We start from the raw sequence: 21950 nt of genomic DNA on the forward strand, positions 1-21950 counted from the left end.
CCAGCTTGCATTGAGAATAGTTTAATTGCACTTCTAATCAAGCCAGATTTTATATGCTACTGTAAATGACAATGAACCAAATTATGATCCTCTTTATTAGCCACTATTACTAATTTACAACATAGTTAACATATATTTTCTTCCAGATGTCACATTGCCTTGAGCTGTTCCATCTTTGAGGTGAAGAGGACTGGTTCACCATGGCGACGGGAGCAGCGGCGTGGCTCCCTTTTGCCCGAGCGGCTGCTATAGGCTGGATGCCTGTGGCCAGTTGCCCCATGCCTCTGGCCCCAAGAGACAACAGCAAGAAACAGGATGAGCTAATCATGCTAAACGTTAGTGGACGCAGATTCCAGACCTGGAGAACCACTCTGGACCGATACCCTGACACGTTATTGGGCAGCTCTGAAAAGGACTTTTTTTACAACGAGGAAACCAAGGAGTACTTCTTTGACCGTGACCCTGATGTCTTTCGAAGCATTCTGAACTTCTACCGGACCGGCAAACTCCATTACCCACGCCACGAATGCATCTCCTCCTACGATGAAGAGCTCACCTTCTTCGGGATCATTCCAGAAATAATCGGCGACTGTTGCTACGAAGAGTACAAGGACCGGAAACGCGAGAACTTGGAAAGGCTTCAGGACGACCAAGAGGAGAACAAAGATGCAAAGCTCCCAAAAATGAACATCCGTCAGACCATGTGGCGGGCCTTCGAAAACCCCCATACCTCCACCATGGCTCTTGTCTTTTACTATGTCACCGGTTTCTTCATCGCTGTGTCAGTCATCACCAATGTCGTCGAGACTGTCCCATGTGGTTCCACTCCCCATCAGAAAGACATGCCTTGCGGCGAGAGGTACACCGTAGCGTTCTTTTGCATGGACACGGCTTGCGTTATGATTTTCACCGTTGAATACCTGTTGCGTTTGTTTGCGGCACCGAGCAGATACCGATTCATGCGCTCCGTCATGAGTATCATCGACGTGGTGGCCATCTTGCCGTACTACATCGGTTTAGTGATGACCAACAACGAAGACGTGAGTGGCGCATTCGTGACGTTAAGGGTGTTTCGCGTTTTCAGAATCTTCAAGTTTTCGCGCCACTCCCAAGGTCTGAGGATCTTGGGATACACGCTGAAAAGCTGTGCGTCCGAGTTAGGTTTCCTCCTCTTTTCGCTGACTATGGCCATCATCATCTTCGCCACCGTGATGTTCTACGCGGAGAAAGGATCCAGCTCGAGCAAGTTCACCAGCATCCCTGCGTCCTTCTGGTACACCATTGTTACGATGACAACACTGGGGTGAGTACAAAAGTGTCAACATTATGTGTGTGATCGTCTTAGTTACTTACTTTACTGGCGGTGAAAAAGCAATTAAGATTTAGAATTGACTGTTCTGAAAAAAAAAAAAAAAAAGAAGAAAGAAAAGAAAAGCGCTCATTATCTTTTACTCTAAAATGTGTATTAGCAGTTGTACCTAAAAAGCCACTGCAAGCTTTCTGCATCTATATTATAAAGTGTTTTCGATAATTAGGGAGTGCGCTATTAGCATGCTAATGTTTGTTAGCTTTACTATGACAGCAAAGTCCCACTGTGGCGTCTGAAAGTTGTGAAAGGCACTTCAGAACTCATTGTGGTCAATTGGGATGATTATGTTTTACAAGTTTTTAAGAAAGTAAAACTCGGATACTGCACCTTTAAGATGTTTTAATATGTTTTTAAATTCATTTTTTGCTGCCTTCAATGACTTTCTTCGCTAATATGAATAGTTTTGTTCTAGACAGTTTAACATAAGATTCATAGCCTAATTGAATAATGCCAAAAGCATAAATTACAGCCACTAATACTGAGCCCCTAAATATTATTATTTGGAAGTTAAGCCTCAATCCAAGCATTATTTCTGGTTAACTGCAAATTACCAGCTTCTCTTTGGTTTGTTTATGATGTACAGTTATTACATTAGTACCACAGACTGAGGCAAAGTGACTAACGCAGATTATCTCTTCACTGTGGGACCCTGTTTCTGGGAGCGTAAATAACAGAAGCCAACAGAAGATTTATTTCTCTCAGTTGTTTTGTTAGAAGGAGGAAATGTTTGCAAGTAACAATTTGTGTTTAACATGGTTTGAATTGTGATGGCTTGACGACTGGCTCAGAGCATCTACGAAAACAACTTGTGGGATATATGACTGGATGTACTTGAGGCTCTCTTTTACTACTCTCATTTTAACAAGAGATTCAATCTGATTTTCTTTTTCCTTTCTAAATTAACATACTTAATTATCTGAATTTCATACACATAAATAGTATCTGTTGGGATAGAACAACTGTAACATAATCACTTCAACGTAATTAAGACATACTCAGTCAAAAAACAAAACTGATTTTTCAGAATAATAATTAGTTGCTGCTACATGCATTATTCACCAATCTGGATCCTGCTTAGACCACTACTGTTGTTGTGTCCTTGGGCAAGACACTTTACCACCTTGTCTTTGTATGAATGTGGTCAGTACGTGAATGATGGTGGTTGAAGAAGGTGGTAGAGACTGACCGTTTTCCATCCGTCTAATCTCATGGCAGTGGTAAGTAAGAGAATAAGTGAATGTGCCTTGAAAGAGCCCTTTAAATAGTCCAGTGAGGTTCATTTGGTCTTGCAATTATTTATGTTATTAGGTTCTTTTTCTCAGACCAAGAGTTTGTTTTCATACCTGACAGTTTCGATTGCTCACTAGCGGTCTTCCTCAGATCGGTCACGTGATGTTGTTGTGATGTATCCGGTCAGCTGATTTATACAAGTTTTGGCGCTGTCTTCCTATCGTTGGAGGCAAGATGACAGCGCCACCTGCATCTACTCGTTCACCCAAAAGACAAAATAGAACCGGAGGATAAATGTAATGTCATATAAGAAATAACCTGCAATAAAACAAACATCGGGGAAACATGGAGGGCGTTCAAGTACACGAAAAAAGGAAAACAGGACAGAATGCGAGAAGGAAACAGTGAAGGAGTGCAAACGAGCAACAAAACACAAAGCAGAACAGGAACAACTCAAATCGTCCCTCTCTGACCACTGTAAAAGAGAGAACCACAATATGGACTGGGACGGAGCAAACATCATTGGGACAGACGAAAACAAACACTGTCGCTGGATTAAAGAGGCAGTCGAAATACGAAAACATGCCCATGGGACTATAAACCGGGACGAGGGGGCTTTTTTACTCTCACACACCTGGGATACTGTCCTGAGGAAGTGGGACTGCAGATGGCGCTGTCGTCCTGTCTCCACCAGTAGGAAGACAGCGCCAAAACCTGTATAAATCAGCTGACAGGGCACATCACAGCAACATCAAGTGACCACTCTGAGGAAGAGCACTAGTGAGTATTCGAAACTGTCAGGTATGAAAATAAACTCTTGGTCTGAAAAAAGAACCTAATAACATAAGCAGCCCTTTGCATACTTTGTGAAAGCATTAGTCTGAATGTGCTCAGCTACTGATGGGCAAAACCAATGATTTTTGTTTTGTTCTATTAACAAGAAAACTGTGGCAAGTGATATTTATATTGATACTGGCATGAGTTTTGTATTAAAATGCACTGAAATTCCTCTACTATAAAGATTCTTTACTTTGGCATGTATCCTTTTCATTACTCGACCGCAACTTGAACCAATTGCGTATACAAACTCAGAACAATGTTTTTCAGAAAATGTATTGATGAACCAAAAGTAGCGCTATTTTTGCATGAGAATCAATACTTTTTGATACCTCAGTCAGTTTGAATAGATCAATATTTTGTATAGATCCACCCATCACTACAGGTTGCTTATGTAGTTTCCAAACATCAATATGCAAGAAGATGTTGGAAAAACAAACACGACTATAATTTGTTAGATATACGTATATAGGCCTCACATAATTACTATATCGACTTATCGTTCAATATATGAAAGCTGGAACAATATTTTTGGCAGTCAATATTTATCTTGTGTACATTGTCTTTGCACAACTGAGAATTTGTTTGGATATTAAAAGATTTAAGCTCTAAAAGGTTGAATTTATAACTTCTACGACTCATTACAGACGCAGACTACTAAACATTCTGCTGTTTATTTATTGCTCTTTTTTACTTAAATTTTTTTTTTTATAATATTGTACATTTTGAATAGTTTTTGTGGTTTTAATTTGCTGTTGTTCTGCTCAAGTCAGTGGCATAAATTAGTTTCAGTATTATCACTTATTGTCTATATTTACCTTAGTAATATGTCAAACTATAGGTATATAAAATGTAGGTTTGAAGGTAGCGATTCACTGCTCTTATACTTAAGTGCAGGTCCTTTTTACTGGGGCCCATGAGACTCATCCCCTGTCACCTGTATTATGATTCCACTCGGCTCTTAATCGTTCAGCGTGGCCCTCTCTACGATACTGCTGTGAATGGCAGGGTGAACTTGAAAGTGTTTCTGAAGTTTGGCACAGTAAAGTTCTCCATTATTGAGGTGGATGGGAATTATTATGGCTTCCTGCCACTTTTCACTCTGTAGCCTTAGATGGATGGTGCTGTATCTTTCATTACAAAGAGTGGATGACACAAAAGCAATTCAGGGAGTTTTATTCTTGTTTCATTGTGCTGTCAGAACGTTGAATGATTGAAAAGACTACTTAAATTGTAGGCAGTAAAGTATCAAGGACTGTTGTGAATGTTCCCATATTCTTGTTTTCATGTCACGAGACAGCTGGGGGATGTTAGTTGTAACGTAATAAATACCAAAATCAAAACATAATGGGTCATACACTGCTGTTTCTGGATATAAGGTTGGAGTCACAAAAGAGACAGATTTGAAAATGGATATGGAAAACTGCTATTTAAAGGGGGTATTATGCAAAATTATTATATTTTCAGCTTTCTACCATAATACAATGTTGTTCCCTCATAAAAAAAATGTGTGAAGAGGTTTTAGATGTTGTTCATGCATGTTTGCGTAATTTAGCGATCTCTCCCAAGCCCCATTAAAACCCTACGCATCAACACTGACTTACCCCTGACAACGTTCTGTGAGCTGAGTTCCTGCCCGGTTATGGTGCTGACAAAATTAGTCCAGCAAGTTGGCTGGGGTCACGAAAATAAAGCGTTTTTCTTCTCAAAACAATATTTGTTCAAAAGAGTGATACATTTTCATCACAAAACCATGAAAAAGTCAGACCTCATAATCGCTTGGCACGTTTTCTCTCCATTCTGTATTACTGCGCGCTGCCGCCATCTGACAGCCATGCCTGTTTCACTGTGTTTACTGCTCAGAAAGTTAACGACAACACGTCTGACTAGAAAACCTACGATGAAGACATTGCCTTCAGGTCAGAGCCAAGGGGATATCTTTATGAACCCGAATATACTGATGCCGAAATTTATTAGATGGAGTTAGACCCCTGTCATTTAGAAAGTAGCATACAGCTAACATAGAGCCAATACTGTGACTGGAAGCATGGACTACTAATAGAAACATGGAATCATCCACACGTCCACGTAGTTGTTGACAATAATAATAACAGTCTACATATAATGTTACGTTTTGTAGAAGCTTCACTGATAATATGACATTGAGTGATTTGTTGTACACAGCATTACTAGCTGATTCTTGATATATAGCGACACCTTTTTGTTCTTACCTGAAGTGCAGGTACAGCAGTGCTCTTCAAAACAGATTTCTTCCTCTGTCCTGGCCGTAATTGTCGCTGAATTGCGCACTGCACACACAAAGCTTTGTTATCTTCCGCAGTTTCGTTTCCACATTGAAGCCTATGGCAAGAAGCCAAAGTTGCCTAAGCGCAATGTCCGTGACAGGAAAATGGTGAAATGTGTGCGGAGATTCAGACAGAGTTTTGTTGCTACAGCCTGGATCATCACAAGTCCACTCAATTTTTTTATATAGATTCTTATATAGCTTAGACAAGCTTATATACTTATCGCTCGGGTTCTCACGTTAGCTCTCTTGCATCGCGACAGTCATCGGTCTGAGTGCGTAAACACTGCCAAACAATTGAAAAAAGTGTTGGATCCATGCGCGCCTGTCAGATGGCGGCAGCGTGCAATAATACGAACACAGAGAAAATAGCGCCAAGCGATTATGAGGTCTGTCTTTTTCGTGGACAGCGGTTTTGTGATGCAAATGTACACAAAAATGAACACATATTGTTTTGAGTAGAAAAACACTTTATTTTCGTGACCCTAGCCAACTTGCCGGACTACTTTCATCAGCACTAAAACTGGGCAGGAACTCAGCTCACCGGGAGCTGTCAGGGGGTAAGTCAGTGTTGATGCACAAGGCTGGTGACGGGGGTGCCATACAGATTCATGTCAAAAGACTCAAACAATCCCTTTTAAAGAGTCGTAATGCTATAACGATTTTGAGTCTATAGCTATGATGTTGTTTCCTCTTTCAAAACAATTTAATTTCATTCATGCATGTTTGGTTAATCTGGCATGTTTTCTCCTTTCCTGTTCCACCTTGTGATGTCACTATGTGTTGATCCAGGAAGTTAGTCTGTGTTTTTACAGTCCATGTAACTTTATCATACTCTTGGAGCTCATATTGACTTTCCTCACAGGCAACTCAACTTTGAAGCCAGCAGGTTTTAGAATAATTCACAGTGCGCTTTTCTCTTCATTGAAGCAGAGGTACCTGCTTTTCACACCACAGATGGAGGAAATAGGTCTTTAAATCTGTCTAACTCGTCCATATCTGTCACAAATCCTTGAGCACATTGTTAATATGCAGATATAAATTTTGGGTGTGTGCACGGTTTTAGAACAGTCTTTCCCAGACGGCAGAATGAAACTGGGGTGGATCGCTCAAGTGCAGCCAATCAGAGCGCCTACTTCTGAGTTGCCAAGAAATAAAAAATAACTCATTAAAGGTGCACTGTAACTTTCAGGTGGAGGGTCCGCTACCCGCTTTCCTTCATAGACATTGCATAGTTTTGCTTTGGAATGTCCTACAGTTTGATAACGAATCAATCTTGTATTTATTCAGTTACAAGTGTTTTTATTTCCAAAATACTTTGGAAACTTGGAAAAACCTGCTGACCTTGGCTTGCTGGCATCACATGTTTGTCTACATGGAGATACAGTAGATGATCTAATGCCATACTGTGGAATATTCCAGGCAAGTAGTAACAATCCATGGAGGCAAGTAAGTGGTGGGCTCTCCACCAGCAAAATTACACAATACACTTTTAAAGAAGGTCTATTGTGCTAATGTGCTTGTATCTGTTTTATATAGCTATAATCTATGACGCTTGTGGAGCATTATGTTGTAATTTACACATTTAAATTGCAATATCCATCTAAAATGACTTAATAAAAGAAACAAGTCAGCTGTTTCCAAAATTAAAAAACTGCATTGCCCCATAGGAGTTGACATCCTTGTAAAAATCATGACAACAAAGAGTCGCCACCTTCGATGGATAGCTGCAGATCCACCAAATGACTATATTATACTGTCAAATCCTGCTCGTATGACAGATTAAGAAAATAAAAATGAAGAAAAATTATGTAGAGCACAGAGGAGTAGGTGTATGGTGGCAGTGAAAACAAGGATTGAACGACAAAATGGCGTCTTGGAAATAAGATATTAAAGATTATTCAAACATGCACAGATCACTCCAAATACAGGCTTCAGGTGAATAATGGCAAGGGGAAACAACTATAACACTGTAAAAAGTTGGTTTTGCACAATGGGACTGCTTTAACTTCATTCATTAATCAACTCTAGATTCAGTGCTGTTTAGATTTCATGACTTTCTGGATCCAACAGTAATATTTTAATGTTTTATCATGTTGTATCATGCTTTGATAATCATCTGCTTTTAAATATTATGGGAGTGAACAGCTGCTCGCTCAGTACCTCATTTGACCCACAGTGAGATAGTAATGGTCTGAACCGGCCTCTTTGAGATATTTGCCCCTTCCCACTGTGAGGAGCTGTGTGGGTAAATATGAAACTAAACAGCAAGTCAACTTACAGACTTACACAAGAAAAAAAAAAAAAAAAAAAAGAAAAAAAAAGAAGGGAAAATATCACATAGAAAATCTTCTTAAACCTGCTTTGCTCAACATTTCTGGTGGAGGGTCCATCACCTGCTTATGTCCATTGCTTTGCCTGGAATGTTTCATGGTATGACTTTAACACACACAAGTTGCACAATGCACATTTAGGTAAAAGTACCATTTTAAAGTGTATTTTTAGAATGAAAAGTAGAAGTATTTCACACAGATTTTAACAAAGTTTTGTTAGTTTGTTAAAGTGTTAAATGTTATGATATTGATTTTAAAATGTAATTTCTGGTCAACAGCTGGAATCAATTCTTATTTTTTTCTTGAATGAATTTTGTGTATTTATTTGTATTTGCTGAAAGCAAAAGCGCAAACTCAAAAGCTTTAGTCAGGCTGTTACTACAAACATAGTAAACATAACCTTTAAAATTATATGAGAAGTACTTTTTACTTTCAGTTAAAACATGAGTAGAAAGTACAGATACCTGCTCTCAAATATAGTGAAGTAAAAGTAAAATGTACTGAAGTAACATACAGATAGTAAGCTATCCCTAGAATTGTACTTTTACTTTTGTACCTCATTACTTTCCACCACTGCATGTAAGGAACGGCAAAGATATAGTAGAGTGAACAATGAAGATTAATTGCAATATAATCTAAACCACAAATTGAATGACCGCAATTTGTAAATCAAAGAGGCTGGAATTACTTTAGTATTATAGTATTATTTGATATATGCATAAAATGAGCCAATGGGCAATGTCTTTTAAAAGTATTGGGGAAAAAAATGCTAATACGTAAAAAAAAATTGTCCTAGCTATAAAAACCTGTACAATTATATATCAAGAGCCTTGTCAGGAATGTAATCAAAAGCTACAATTAATGCTTTCCAAATTTCAGTTTAATGCACCATATTTCAAGGTGACTCACCGGCTTTTACGTTTAGTGATAAAATAAATGTAGGCTTTAGTTTTTGGGGGAAGAATTATGATTTATAATTAAAAGTTCACTATGTAACTTTTCTCTCCTTGGTGGTGTTATTGCTTTGCCTGAATGGACTCTTCCACACCAGGATATTAAACATACATGGAGTTACATGTGACTCCACAAGGCCACATTATAACAAGGTTTCCAATACCTCCAGCCAGAACCAAAGTTGACAAACCTACTACTACAACTTTACAAAAACAAGTTGATCTGGAGCTGTATCCTGTCTCCCTAATTTCAGAGGGTGTGATTCACAGGCAGATTTACCAGTCAGACACATCAAAAACAAACTCAAACACTGTTTACAGGTAAAAGAAGTTATATATTTTGTGATGAATGTTATGAGAATTTTGGAGAGGAGAGGTCTTTCGCATTTTCGATACAAGTTAGTGACTATGCTTGGACTGTCTCAGGTTTGGACTGAGGTTTTTCACTCTCGGTGGTCCAATTCCAGTCCCTTCTGGATTCAAATAGATTCCAAATTCATTTTATTTATATAGCACATTTTACAAACAAAGCAGTTTCCAAAGTGCTGCACAGAGATCAATAAATTGAAGACAACAAAAATGTGAATTGCTAAAATTTTATCATACCAGTCATAAAACAATAAAACCAGTAAAATCAAATCAAAGCAAAACCATAAAAATCATAAAATTGCAGTAAATAAGTAAAACAAATAAAAAACACAGAGCACCACTCAACTCACACGGTGTTAAAAGCCAGAGAGTAAAAGTGGGTCTTAAGATGAGACTTAAAACTCTCCACTGTGGGGTCTATTTGGATGTGCGGGGGCAGAGCTTTCCAGAGCTTGGGGCCAGCCACAAAGAAAACTTGTCCCCCCTAGTTTTAAGTCTCATCTTCGGCACTTAGGCACCCTAAGCTTAGCCTGATTCATCAGCCGATTTCACTTCGTGGAAACTGTCTGACCTCGCAGTGTTTGGATTCGTTCACTCGACGATAGGTGGGTACTTTTTTTATTTAACCAATTGCTGCTATTTGGTCGTGACGTATGTAACGTGCCAAATCCCGTAGGATGAAGGGCAATAACATCTTTCCCCTTGATAAAATTCACCAAACATTCTCTTTTTTCCGTCTTTAAATCCTCAATCTCAGGAACAAACACAGAATGTATGGCTTCGTTTATATCCATCTCGACCGTTTTGTTTACTGTTGTGCTGTACCACAAAAGGGACACAGACAGGCGCTTGAGTTTGACGTCATGACTTCACAGCTCTTCGATGATTGGCCGGTGCGCGGGCTACAACTTTCGGGGTTCTTGCAAACTGTTTAGTATATTCCAATTCCTGACCTAGTCGCTGGAGAGAAATAAAAAGTGAAACAGGCTGATGAATCAGGCTAGGTTCAAATATGGCCCAGGAGAGATTGGTAAATTACTCAAACATGTATGGATGACATATAAAACCTCATCATTCATGTTTTGTTGCAAGCAGGTGGTATACACTAGAACATGTATATAGGGCACCTTTAAAAGAGAGTTTTCTATGAATTCTTTTGTGCAATATCACCTCCCTGGCATGCTTTCACCTGTTGCGATGCTGAATGAGCTGTATTTTATGCGCTCCAGGTCTCATTTGGAGCACATACACAATGGAGTAGAAATGCTAACATCAAAAAAGAGAGAAAAAAAAAAAAAACTTATGCAAATGCTGAACTGTGAACAATGGACTGTGAGTGTGGAGGTCACTATGGTGAATACAATAGACAACATCCCTCTGAGTCTATCCACAGTCAACCAAGGACACAGCAGCCTCGCATCTGACGCTCTCTCAACACAACTCACCTCTCCAATTATTACTGGGACATTTTATTTTGCAGCCAGATAGAATAGGTTAAAAAAAAAAAAGAAAAGTGCAAATCTGTTTGTCCAGCAGCTGTATCCAAATAATGCAAGATGATTACAGTTAATGACACCTCAATTTGCCATATAGACTATTTGGCCGTATTATTTTATGTGTTATGTTCCTTTTTTTTTTTGCTATAGGTTGGATTCACAGATGAAAAGCATGGCCCTTTTAGTGAACCACGTGAATATAATGCAGTGTACACAAATCTTATGTACACAATTTTCTGCATTAGAAAAAAGAAAAGATCTGTAAATGAACGGTGCAGTGCAAATCAACTTTTGTGTTGGGGCTTTGGGTTCATAATAGGGTTGCACAATTTTGGAAAAAGAAAATTCATCACAATTTTTCAGACAGTTATTGGAGAGTTAATATTTGAGAGCAAACTGAAATATGAACTGTCTAAACTATAGTTACAAGAATTTTCTATAAAAATATTGAATCTTTTTGCTGAAGCCATTCTATTATCTTAAAAAAAATAAAAATTGCTGCCTTTGTGATTTGATAATTGCGTCAACTCAAATTGCTATTTGAACTCTTTTTCAAAACTGTGCTGCCCCATAGTTTGTACACTTAGTTTAATAACTTAAAGATGCATTGTGTAACTTTACCGGTGGAGGGTACGCTACTGGCTTGTCTCCATGGAGATGGTATTCAGGGTTTCTACTCTTTTTCACGGACAAAATTTCAAAACTTTTACATGACTTTTTCATAACCTAAAATAAATTTACCATGACTGTACGCCACCTACATGTGTAGACTTTTGCATACTTTTAGGGCTAAATATAAATGTTAACCCTTTCCACTCACCTTATGGTTTGGGATTATAGTTTTTTAACATTCAAAATACTGTCAGTGCATTTATTGTCATCTCTTTTAAACAAAAGGCCCATACGTTCAGAAATAATCATAAAAGTATAATGAGAACTTAACAGAACGCTGTAGTTGCCTGAAAGAGATACTAAAATTCAATGAATTTCCCAAAACTTTCATTGAATTTACGAAATTCCATGACTTTTCCGTGCCTAGAAAATGACATTTTCAATTTCCAGGACTTTTCCAGGATTTTCATGACTGTTGGAACCCTGGGTATTGCTTTTGCCGGGAAAGTTCATAACAGGTGTTTTTATTGCTCAAAAATACCTTGAAAAGTATTTAAGCAAGCTAGACATTCCACTGATCTGACCTGTAACTTGGCCTGATGGTGTCATCTGCTTATCTCCAGAGATACTGTATACAGTATTATTAGTTTAATGCCATACCGCGGGACATTCTAAGCAATGCAATAACATTTCCACTGAGATAATCAGGTATCAGACCCCCCTACCAGAAGACTTACTCAGTGCACTTTCTACTTTTCTTTATTTTTCTCTTATTTTGAGTTTGGGGAGGTTGGGGATTACTGTTTACAATATTACCTAGAGGCTTCTTTTTACAAAGCGAAATCAAAAAGTTAAGTTCAAATTAGGGCTAGCTTTCTTCCTCTTTAACAAGCCCGAGCTCAGAAGAAACATACCTTTAAAAACTGAGTTACCCTAGAGCTTGTTAAGTCTGGCAAAGGATTGAAATTGAAACTGAACTATTTTCAAAGATAGCAGTGAAAATAGCCAGAAGAAAGCATCAATGATTGGCTTTGTAAAACTGGAAGCCATTATGCAGGTCTAGACAGTCTCACAGGCATATACTAAGGGTCTGCTACTGCACCTGTCCTGGTTTGGTCCTGTAGAGTTTAGTTTAAGGGCCCATATTTTGCTATTTTCTGATCTATGTTATAATGTTATTTCCTGATCATAAACATACCTGGAGTTGTGTTTTGTTTTGCTTCATTCACTCATGTTTAACACACAAATTCTGCATATTTAGGCTGAGTTCTTCTTTCAAACAAAAAACACTCTCTTCCACCTTGTGATGTCATTTGGTAATACAGGAAGTGCTCCATTGTGTTTTTAAACTTCACACACCTTCACTAGAATCATTTGGATGATTTCAGCCCTGGAATTGGCAATCTCCACTGAACAAAAGGCATCTATTAAACACGAAGAGTTCAAATAGAGGCCGGGTCAACAAAGTTAGAACATTGTAGAACGTTTTTTTTTTTTTTTTTATCTATTTTGCGTAATTCCCCCTCTTTAAGGATGATTCATGCTTAATTAATATGTTAACCCTTCAATTAAGTAGCTATTAAGCCTGAATCATTCTCAACAAACTATTAATAGCAATGTCGGGAAGGAACTGAATACATATATACCAAAAAAATTATAGTTATATCTCATGTTTTTTCAAGGTATTTTACATATACTATTATGTAGTTCCACTTAAAAGTATTCTAAGTATTCAGAATACTCTGAGTACTCTGACTGGATCATGTAACGGAATATATTACAAAATACATTTCAGTTCATGTCAAAGTATTCTTTCTACCATGTCAATAAATTATACATTCATTACAAATTAAGTCTTTCTTCATGCTTTATTAACAGTGCACTGTGCAACTTTTCTGGTGAAGGGTCCGCTACCTACTTGTCTCAGTGGAGATGTTCTTGCTTTGCCTGGAATGTTCCATGGTATGACTTTAAACATATCCATATAGCATTTATTCATTACGGGTGTTTCTATCACTTAAAAATACAATAATTCCTTCTGTGAATATGGGCGACTGTCCACAGATCTGAATTGTAATGTAGCGTAGTGCTGTAACCTGCTTGTCTCCCTTGTGATAGATAGGTTTAATCTATTCTGTGGAAAGCAATAACATTTCCATGGAGACAATCAGATGATGGACTCTCCACTGGAAATGTTACACAGTGCACCTTTAAGGCTGATTAAGGGGTAGTTGTTATAAAGTGTGATTTTACCACATACTGCATACCGTCTTTCTTGACAATGGCCATGTGTTATCAGTCTCACCTATCACACCAAGCACTTGCAGACCTTACATGTAGATAATACTGAAACCAACTAAAAAAAAAGTGTAAGACAAATTATTCAGATTGTGCTCCATTTAAATTCTATGCAACAGAAGTGGAGATTTTGTTGTTTCGTTGTCTGAATGAAAATGCAATGGCTGTCTACAGGAGAAGGTCCTTTGAGGTCCCTCTCAGCAGGGCTAATGGTCCGGGGCAGGCTGGGGACTAGAGCTTTGTATAATCACTCCACTGTCACAGAGCACTGGTGCTGAATCTACCTCACTTCGCCCATTAAAGAGGCGAGAAACATTGGACCACACAGAATATTTTGTGTATTTATATGTGCTAGTGTTTCTATGCAACTCTTTATTTCCACAATTGTTGTTCTAAACTAACACAATTCATACCCAGTGTTGGGAAGTAACTGAATGCATGTACTGAGAATATGTATTCTGGTAAAGTTGCTTTATGATTTGGTTGTATTCAGAATACAGTTACTTTTCTAAAATCAAAAGAGTGCATGATATTAGATCATGCAATTTAGGCTTCAAACTGCACATAATCAGTGAGAAAATAGACAGATCTGCTCTTGTGGTAAATGCAGGGGGGATTTTTTATTTTTTTATTTTTAATCTTCAGTTAGTGATAGGAAATGCTTTAACCAAAATATAAGGCTGTTTTCCATCCTATGTTGTGTCCAATTTAAATGCCACTCGAGGTAAAAGTAATCTAAGTATTCAGAATACAGAACTCTGATTGGAACATGTATGACAGTGTGGTACAAAATGCATTTTAAAGAAAGTATTCAGTATTCTATAACTAAATACATTTTCCTATGACAGGGGTCTCCAACCTGTAGTTTGGGAGCCACCAGTAACTCTCCCTTTCCAAGTAGCTCACCAAAGGACTTCATATGTATTGCGCTGAATAACTAACATTCGATTTGATTCAATGCCTATTACCATTGTAAATGTGTCATTCTGGTGCCTATCTTTGTGCACTAATAAATGGATAATAGTTGTGTAAATGTTTTAAAGGCATCAAACTGTACCCCATCTATGGCTCTTATATTTACAAAATTTTTTGCGACTGCTAAAATGAGTAGCTTTCAGACATTTTCATTTTATAAGGGTAGCTCACCAGACAAAAAAGGTTGGAGACCCCTGTCCTATGATATTCTTTCCATCCCTGTTCATACATGGGCTGTATTTAAAGAAATTTGTGGTCAATTAAACCTGTCGATTAACCAACTACAAAGAGGGTGACAAAGACCCCGAAAACTACAAAATATCTCTGTATCTTTCTATAATCTGGCCATATATGTGATCAAAAGTACACAGAGTTTATGCAAAAACAACTATTTATGCACTATGAAACTGAAACAAATGCAGATTAAATTCATGATTCACTTCCAAATCATTGGCTAATTTACTACATATCTCCCTTTCACTGCTGTTGTCCCATATAAAATTCTAAAATCTAAATAAAATAATTAATCAACTTTGATCAACTTAGACTCAGTTGACTAATAGACTACAGCCCTTATTCATACACCTTTTCACAGTTTTCTGTCCAAAAAGAGAAATGTTCTTTTGGTGATGAGTTTGTTTCTATAGACAAATAAAAGACAGCTTTGACCTAGACAATTCAAATTCAAGTCATCTTGTCTCTTTCTCTCCCGAAACCTCCCACAGAGGCCACAAAAACTATAACAATCTTCTGGTGCATTGGGTGAAACCAGCTGAAACCAAGCTTAAAACTTCGACTCAATGACTGTACAGGTGATCAGCTGCATGGGGAAGGTAAGTCACTGGAATGATCAGAGTTGGTCTGTATTGTCTGCAGAAGGTCTAATGACTTCGAAAAGACAGAGGAGCCTCATGTACAGTATGTATATATATTACGCTAACTTGACTCCTGTGAGCTTTAAGCCATGTTATAATGTTATCTCATCAAAAACATACCCAGACTTGTGTTTGAGTAACCCTACCCTTTAACTTTTGTTTAGTAGGCAGTTCTGAAATTATCCAAATGATTCTAGTGAAGGTGTATGGAGTTTAAAACACAGTGGAGAACTTTCTGTACTGATTTCAGTTTGAGACAAAAATGCCAGGCTTAAATATGCAAGATTTGTGTGTTAAACATGTGTAAATGAAACAAAGCACAACTCCAGGTCTGTTTGTGATGAGGAAACAACAGTATACATAGATAAGAAAATAGCCAAATGTGGGCTCTTTAAGAAAAAATGATGATGATGGTCAAATCTAAAGATGTTATCATTTTATTTATGTGGTTTATACATTGTTATTTCAAAGGGCGTGCATATATATATATATATATATATATATATATATATATATATATATATATATATATATATATATATATATATATATATATATATAATCATACTGAAATTACTTGCATTTGAATAAAAGTTAGATAGATACATTTAAGGCTGTACTGTGAAACTTTCCAGACATGGAAATACTATCTTGGTGAAGACATTTCAAGTAGCAGACACCCACGAGAATAGTTACACAATCCACCAGTAAGCCCAGTTTGTTAAAATTTTAACTCAAAATGTGGTGATTTTTTAAAATACCAATTTTCAATTATAGTTTACTCAAACAGTAATCAAAATATCTAAATTAGTTTTTTCTCAAAAAATGCCTTATTTATATATGAACATAAACAATATGAAGTGTAATTTATGTACCACTGAAGAAGTTTCAAATTAATACCTCTAAATTTAAGTTGCACTGCAGTCGCCTCAGGGGAAGGAAACAAAACACAAGGAATGTCTCTGATGAGCAAATTCATTATAAAGCATCAAAAACTGTCAAAAACTCACAAGAAATCACCCAGAAGTTTTGTTGCTGATTTTGTTGCTTGCTACATTTTCTGAACAGAGAAAACAACAACTGATACAACCTTCAAATGCTTTGAAATACTTTTCATTTCTGGACAACAGGTAGGCGAATGTTTCACCAAATAGCAGCAGTACTTTCTCATACCTCATACCTAAAAACATGATTAACCCGATAATAAAAGAAGTATTAATGAGGTGTGCATTGAAATCTGACTCTGTGCACATAATTAGAAGAGAGCTCCCAGTTGTGGAGTCCTGGTCTTGGACGGAGGTTTCTCCAGCAGCAGAGGAGAGAAGTGTTGTTATGCATGTAGGTCATGGTCCCATATCTGCCTTAATCAGAGGCTATATATACTCGGCTCCTTTCCTCGCTTCCTTTCAATCTTCTCCATCATGTGTTTCTATTAGACAGACTGGCCTGAGCCTGTGGTGGGCATGGAGCGGGCTTCATGGTGGTGCATTGGTTAAGAATCTCATCTCAGCAAAGATTCCAGTACCTCCAGAATATGCTGATCAGGTTGGCAGAGTGGCGTTAGCTTCAGTGGCTCAGGACGAACTCATCATCTGATCTGCACACTTGTTTATCTTAAAGGTGCACTGTGTAACTAACTGGTGGAGGGTCTGCCTGCATTTTTGTTTCCTCAAATCTCCAAAATTCAAAATCCAAATCTACTAGTCAGATCTGTGCAGAGGTTGGCCTGCTGACTTTAGGCGTGCGTGTTCTTTGAGCAATAAAAACATCCATAATTGAATGAATGGAAGTTGTTTAAGTTTCATGCCACACTGTGAAACATTTCAGACAAAGTGATACCATCTCCATGGAGACAAAGAGGTGGCGCACCCTCTACTCGAAAAGTTAAACAATGCAAAGCAGTGTAGTGTCTCCCCTTAAAATTTCACAAAAGCAACTGAAACCAAAAAGTACTCTGCAAACCTTTGAGGAAAAGGTTACTGGTAACTGAGAGAGCGAAGGCAAATGTGAACATTTTAAACCAATGTCTCTGAACTTTTTCTCTCCAACCATACTTCTGATTAATTAAATTTAAAACAGTTTCTCCCAGTTTTACATGCCATTGAAAAACAGTAAAGCACAGGTTGGGGTTAATGGATAAATTTAGTTCAGTGTTATTCTCTATCACTCCTTGCCTTTCACACCATTACAGCCGAAGCTCTTTTGACATAATTATCACAGCTTTAGTCAAAGGTCAGACCATTAGTGAACCGAGACCACAACTGTTGGCTGAGGTGCAAAAATGTCAGATGATTTCTAGTGTCTTGAAAGCCGATTTTATAATGTTAAAATATGATTCTATTGTGTTTTTTGTGTATTTTTACCTCTGGCATTTCTTGTATTATGTCCCCAGTCAATAATGGCCCATTTGTTACTGGGGCTATGCTTTTGAATGCTGTTTGTTGTGGTAAATGCCAATTAATTCTGGACTGACATATATTGTTTAGTTAATAATTGAGGAGCCGTGAGCTGGGTTTTCACTGCAGAAATTGTCAGACGCAGTGTATTGTGGGGGTTTACAGTGGCAGTCTGCTTTCAGTTCAAATGAATGGGGTGGTGGTGTCGCTTTAGTCATGTTATAGTTGCTCTCTAGACTCCTGGGGTTAGCCTAAAAGAACATAATTCATCATATTCCAAGCTTTATCAGTGAATGAAAAAAATGTGCAGTATTTGAAAAAATATTGATCTTAATTTGGGTAGGCTTAATTGTATTTAGATTTAATTGTATATGACTTGTAGACCTATATTATGACTTTCTAGTTTCAACCGTAAAATAATTTTAAAGGGACAGTCCGGAATTTTGGACATAGGACCTCATTTTCTAGTGAGTCAAAGTGTTGGAGACGTGAGGAGACACTTTTTAAAATATTCCATCAAGTCCTTGTATTTGCAGAGGTCGATGGTGCTAGGTTAGCGCATGTCAGTGGCCACAGTTAGCGTGCCACTAAAAGCAGTCTTACCCACTCCACAAAGCGCCCATAGCAAATCTGTTATTACACCAAACTGTTGATGTGAATGTCTGTGTTGATAGAATAATGTTTAAACTAAAACCAACCTTGCACCGTGTAAATTGTTGCATGTGGAGGGACTATTTTCTCATATATCAGTCCGCCGCTGCCAAACTTTCTATCAGGAAGTACAACTCGCTGCTGCTGCTCAGACATAAATCCTTCAAATTCAAGGTTGGTTTTACTTCTAAAATTATTCTGTCGACACAGACATTCACGTGGACAGTCTGGTGTAATAATAGATTTGCTTCTGGTGCTTTGTGGAGAGCACCAGCGACCTCTGCAAATACAAAGACTGGATGGAATATTTAAATAAAGTGTCTCCACACGTCTCCAACACTCTGGATCACTAGGAAATGAGGTCCTATGTCCAAAATTCTGGACTGTCCCTTTAAGATTGTTTAACTTGTTGGCTCAAACAATTAAAGGTGCATTGTATAACTTTTCTGTTGGGGGGTTTGTTATCAGATTTTTTACTATAGAGACTTTATTGCTTTGCCTTAAAATGTTCCACAGTAGCATTAAACATAGCTCTCTTGCGTTTATTCCACTACAGGTGCTTTTATTTCTTAAAAAAACATGGTTGCCTCTCCACAGATCTGATGTGTAGATATGTTTAATGCAACACTGTAGAGCATTATGGACTTAAATTTTGTTATATATATGTATTACAAAATTTAAACACACACAATGCTAATTCTAATGGCAACACATAAATCAGATGACTTATTTCTATTTATTAAGTCATTTTAGAACAATATTGCAATTTAAAATGCCCAAAATATAACATAATGATCGCCTGGTGTCATAGATTATAATTACGTAGCATAGAAAAGCACAATATGTCTTCTTTAACAGTGTGAAGAACAATGCCTACAAATACGCAATGGCCATATGATCCAGGTCTAGATTGATAAGAAGTCATTACGTTAAGTTGTTTTTACTAATGTTGATATTTGTTTGTAAGCCAGGCAGCTGTAGACCCTATTCCCAGGGTAGGATTCTTTAATGGAGAGGTTTCTAATGATAGTGCTGCAATTTCATTTAGCTCCAACGCAGGTTCATTTAACACCTTGACTCATTTAAAAAGGAATTAAAGTTGCAGTGGATGGGAAGCTTAATGACCTGGGCACACTGTTCCTCTGCTCCTTTTCAATGAAATGACCAGGCCTTTATCCAAGCACAGCAGCTGCTAGCAGAGTGTCTATCTTACCATGCACACGTCACCTCTTTTAGAATGTCAGTAAAGGAGAGGCTTCACTTCCCAGGATGTAATTTTAGACTTGTCTCCAAAGAAATAAAGCCTATTTTGTATCAAGTTAAACTTAAATTAACTTAACTTAAATTCAGATATAAAGTAATTTGGCCATAATTTCTGCATAATGCTGCTAGAAACAGTTGCAATGATTTGCTTTCTGCATATGAGGTAAAAAAGACAAAACATGTAAAATATGTGGAGACAGAAAAAAATAAAACATGAAGTCCTATAGCCTATAGACTGTGACTGCCTAAAATGCAATCTTATTCTTTTCCTTTTATCCTCCTTTTTTTTTTCTTTTTTTTTTTTTAAGAGTATTATCAAAAACATGCCTGAAGAGGTTATGTATGTCATCCATGCATCCATCCATTTTCTTCCACTTATCTGGGGCCGAGTCGCAGGGGCAGCAGTCTAAGCAGGGACACCCAGACTTCCTTCATCCCAGACACTTCCTCCAGCTCCTCCGGGGGGACCCCAAGGTGTTCCCAGGCCAGTCTAGAGACATAGTTCGCTCCAGCGTGTCCTGGGTCTTCTCTGGGGCCTCCTCCTGGTGGGACATACCCAGAACACCTCCCGAGGGAGCTGCCCAGGAGGCATCCGGAACAGATGCCCGAGCCACCTCAGCTGGCTCCTCTCAACGTGGAATAGCAGCAGCTCTACTCCGAGCTCCTCACGTGTGATTGAGCTCCTCACCCTGTCTCAAAGGGAGCGCCCAGCCACCCTGCGGAGGAAACTCATTTGGCCGCTGGTATCTGTGATCTCGTCCTTTTGGTCATTACCCAGAGCTCATGACCATAGATGACCATGCATGCAAGTAATTTAACAATCTCTCCTTATCCCAACTGACCTTATGGTTGGGTCACCCATGCTCCTACATAGAAATATACACAAAGATGATACAAAACAATACACAACTTCAGAAACCTGATGCAATGTGCAGTAGTTTTATTAGCAGAATACATAACAATGACGTAGCACTGATAGGGCACACTGGCATTGAAAACAAAACTGAAACATGTTAATATGTTTTTGGTGAATATAGCATCGAAACAATAAAAGTTAACATGATGATCTAAACAGGTTATGTGTTAGTTAATACCCCACATAAGTATAATAGCTCCTCTTTAAAGGTGTGCTATGTAGGAGAAGATCCACCACTTGCCTGTTTCATGGAGATGTTTTTGCTTTTCCTGAAATGCTCCACAGTATGGCATTAAACATTTCTATATCGTATCTATTCAATTATGCATGTTTATTGTTGCTCAAAAATACCTGAAAAACATCCATGCCCACTGTGTTTGGCATCACCTCTCAACAGATCTGACATGTAACTTGCCTTGCCTGGTGGCGTCGCCTGCTTGTCTCCATGGAGATACAGAGATTTAATGCCAAATTGTGTAACGTTCCAGAAAAAATAAAACAGGTGCAGTGAGGTTTGTCAGAGGTCGTCCCATACCAGTGGATGGAGCATTCTCTTCACGTGCCTCTAACAGAACCTCTCAAAGTTAAGCACGGCCATTAGGGTTTGTGTGCTAAATCACTCACTTCACACAGGAGAGATAAAAGTGCTTTGTGGCCCTCGAAACATAAAAATGAGGGACAATTTGGAAACTCTCTTAAAGTGCTTTGGCAGATGAAGTATTTTGTGGAAGACCTTGTTACAATGGAGCAGCATTGAAAGTTTCAAAATTGTGAAAATTCTGGTTGAAATAGATGCTTGCTCCAAAAGGTATGTTCATATTCATATGAAAATTATTCATGTGCATTGTTTCACTTTGTCCTACAGTTGAGTTCAAGAACTTTATTCATCTCTGAGGACCAACAACCATGCACATTGAGCAGTTAAAATACAGTTAAATGCAAAAATCTCAGAGCAGCTTAACATGAGGTCTGGTCAGGAAGGTTTGGCAAATCCTGTATTAGAGCAGTTTGAGAAGAGTAAAACCACTCGGGACAAATGTGGCCCTCCTTTGAGTCGTGCAGCATCACAGCC

At 38.0% G+C, this 21950-nt stretch overlaps 1 protein-coding gene across 1 annotated transcript in view; it reads left to right on the top strand.

The window, feature by feature from the left end:
• Positions 1-200: 200 nt before the first annotated feature.
• LOC110173772 (potassium voltage-gated channel subfamily D member 3-like) overlaps positions 201-21950 on the top strand; it is a 155589-nt gene continuing 133839 nt past the window's right edge. The window contains exon 1 of the mRNA XM_020939782.2: positions 201-1303. Coding sequence (XP_020795441.1) covers positions 201-1303 — 1103 coding nt within the window. The remainder of the gene's footprint in view (positions 1304-21950) is intronic.

This window comes from Boleophthalmus pectinirostris, unplaced genomic scaffold, assembly GCF_026225935.1.
Source record: "Boleophthalmus pectinirostris isolate CB_2022bp ecotype Guang Dong unplaced genomic scaffold, ASM2622593v1 HiC_scaffold_3, whole genome shotgun sequence".
NCBI classification, from domain to species: Eukaryota; Metazoa; Chordata; class Actinopteri; order Gobiiformes; family Gobiidae; genus Boleophthalmus; species Boleophthalmus pectinirostris.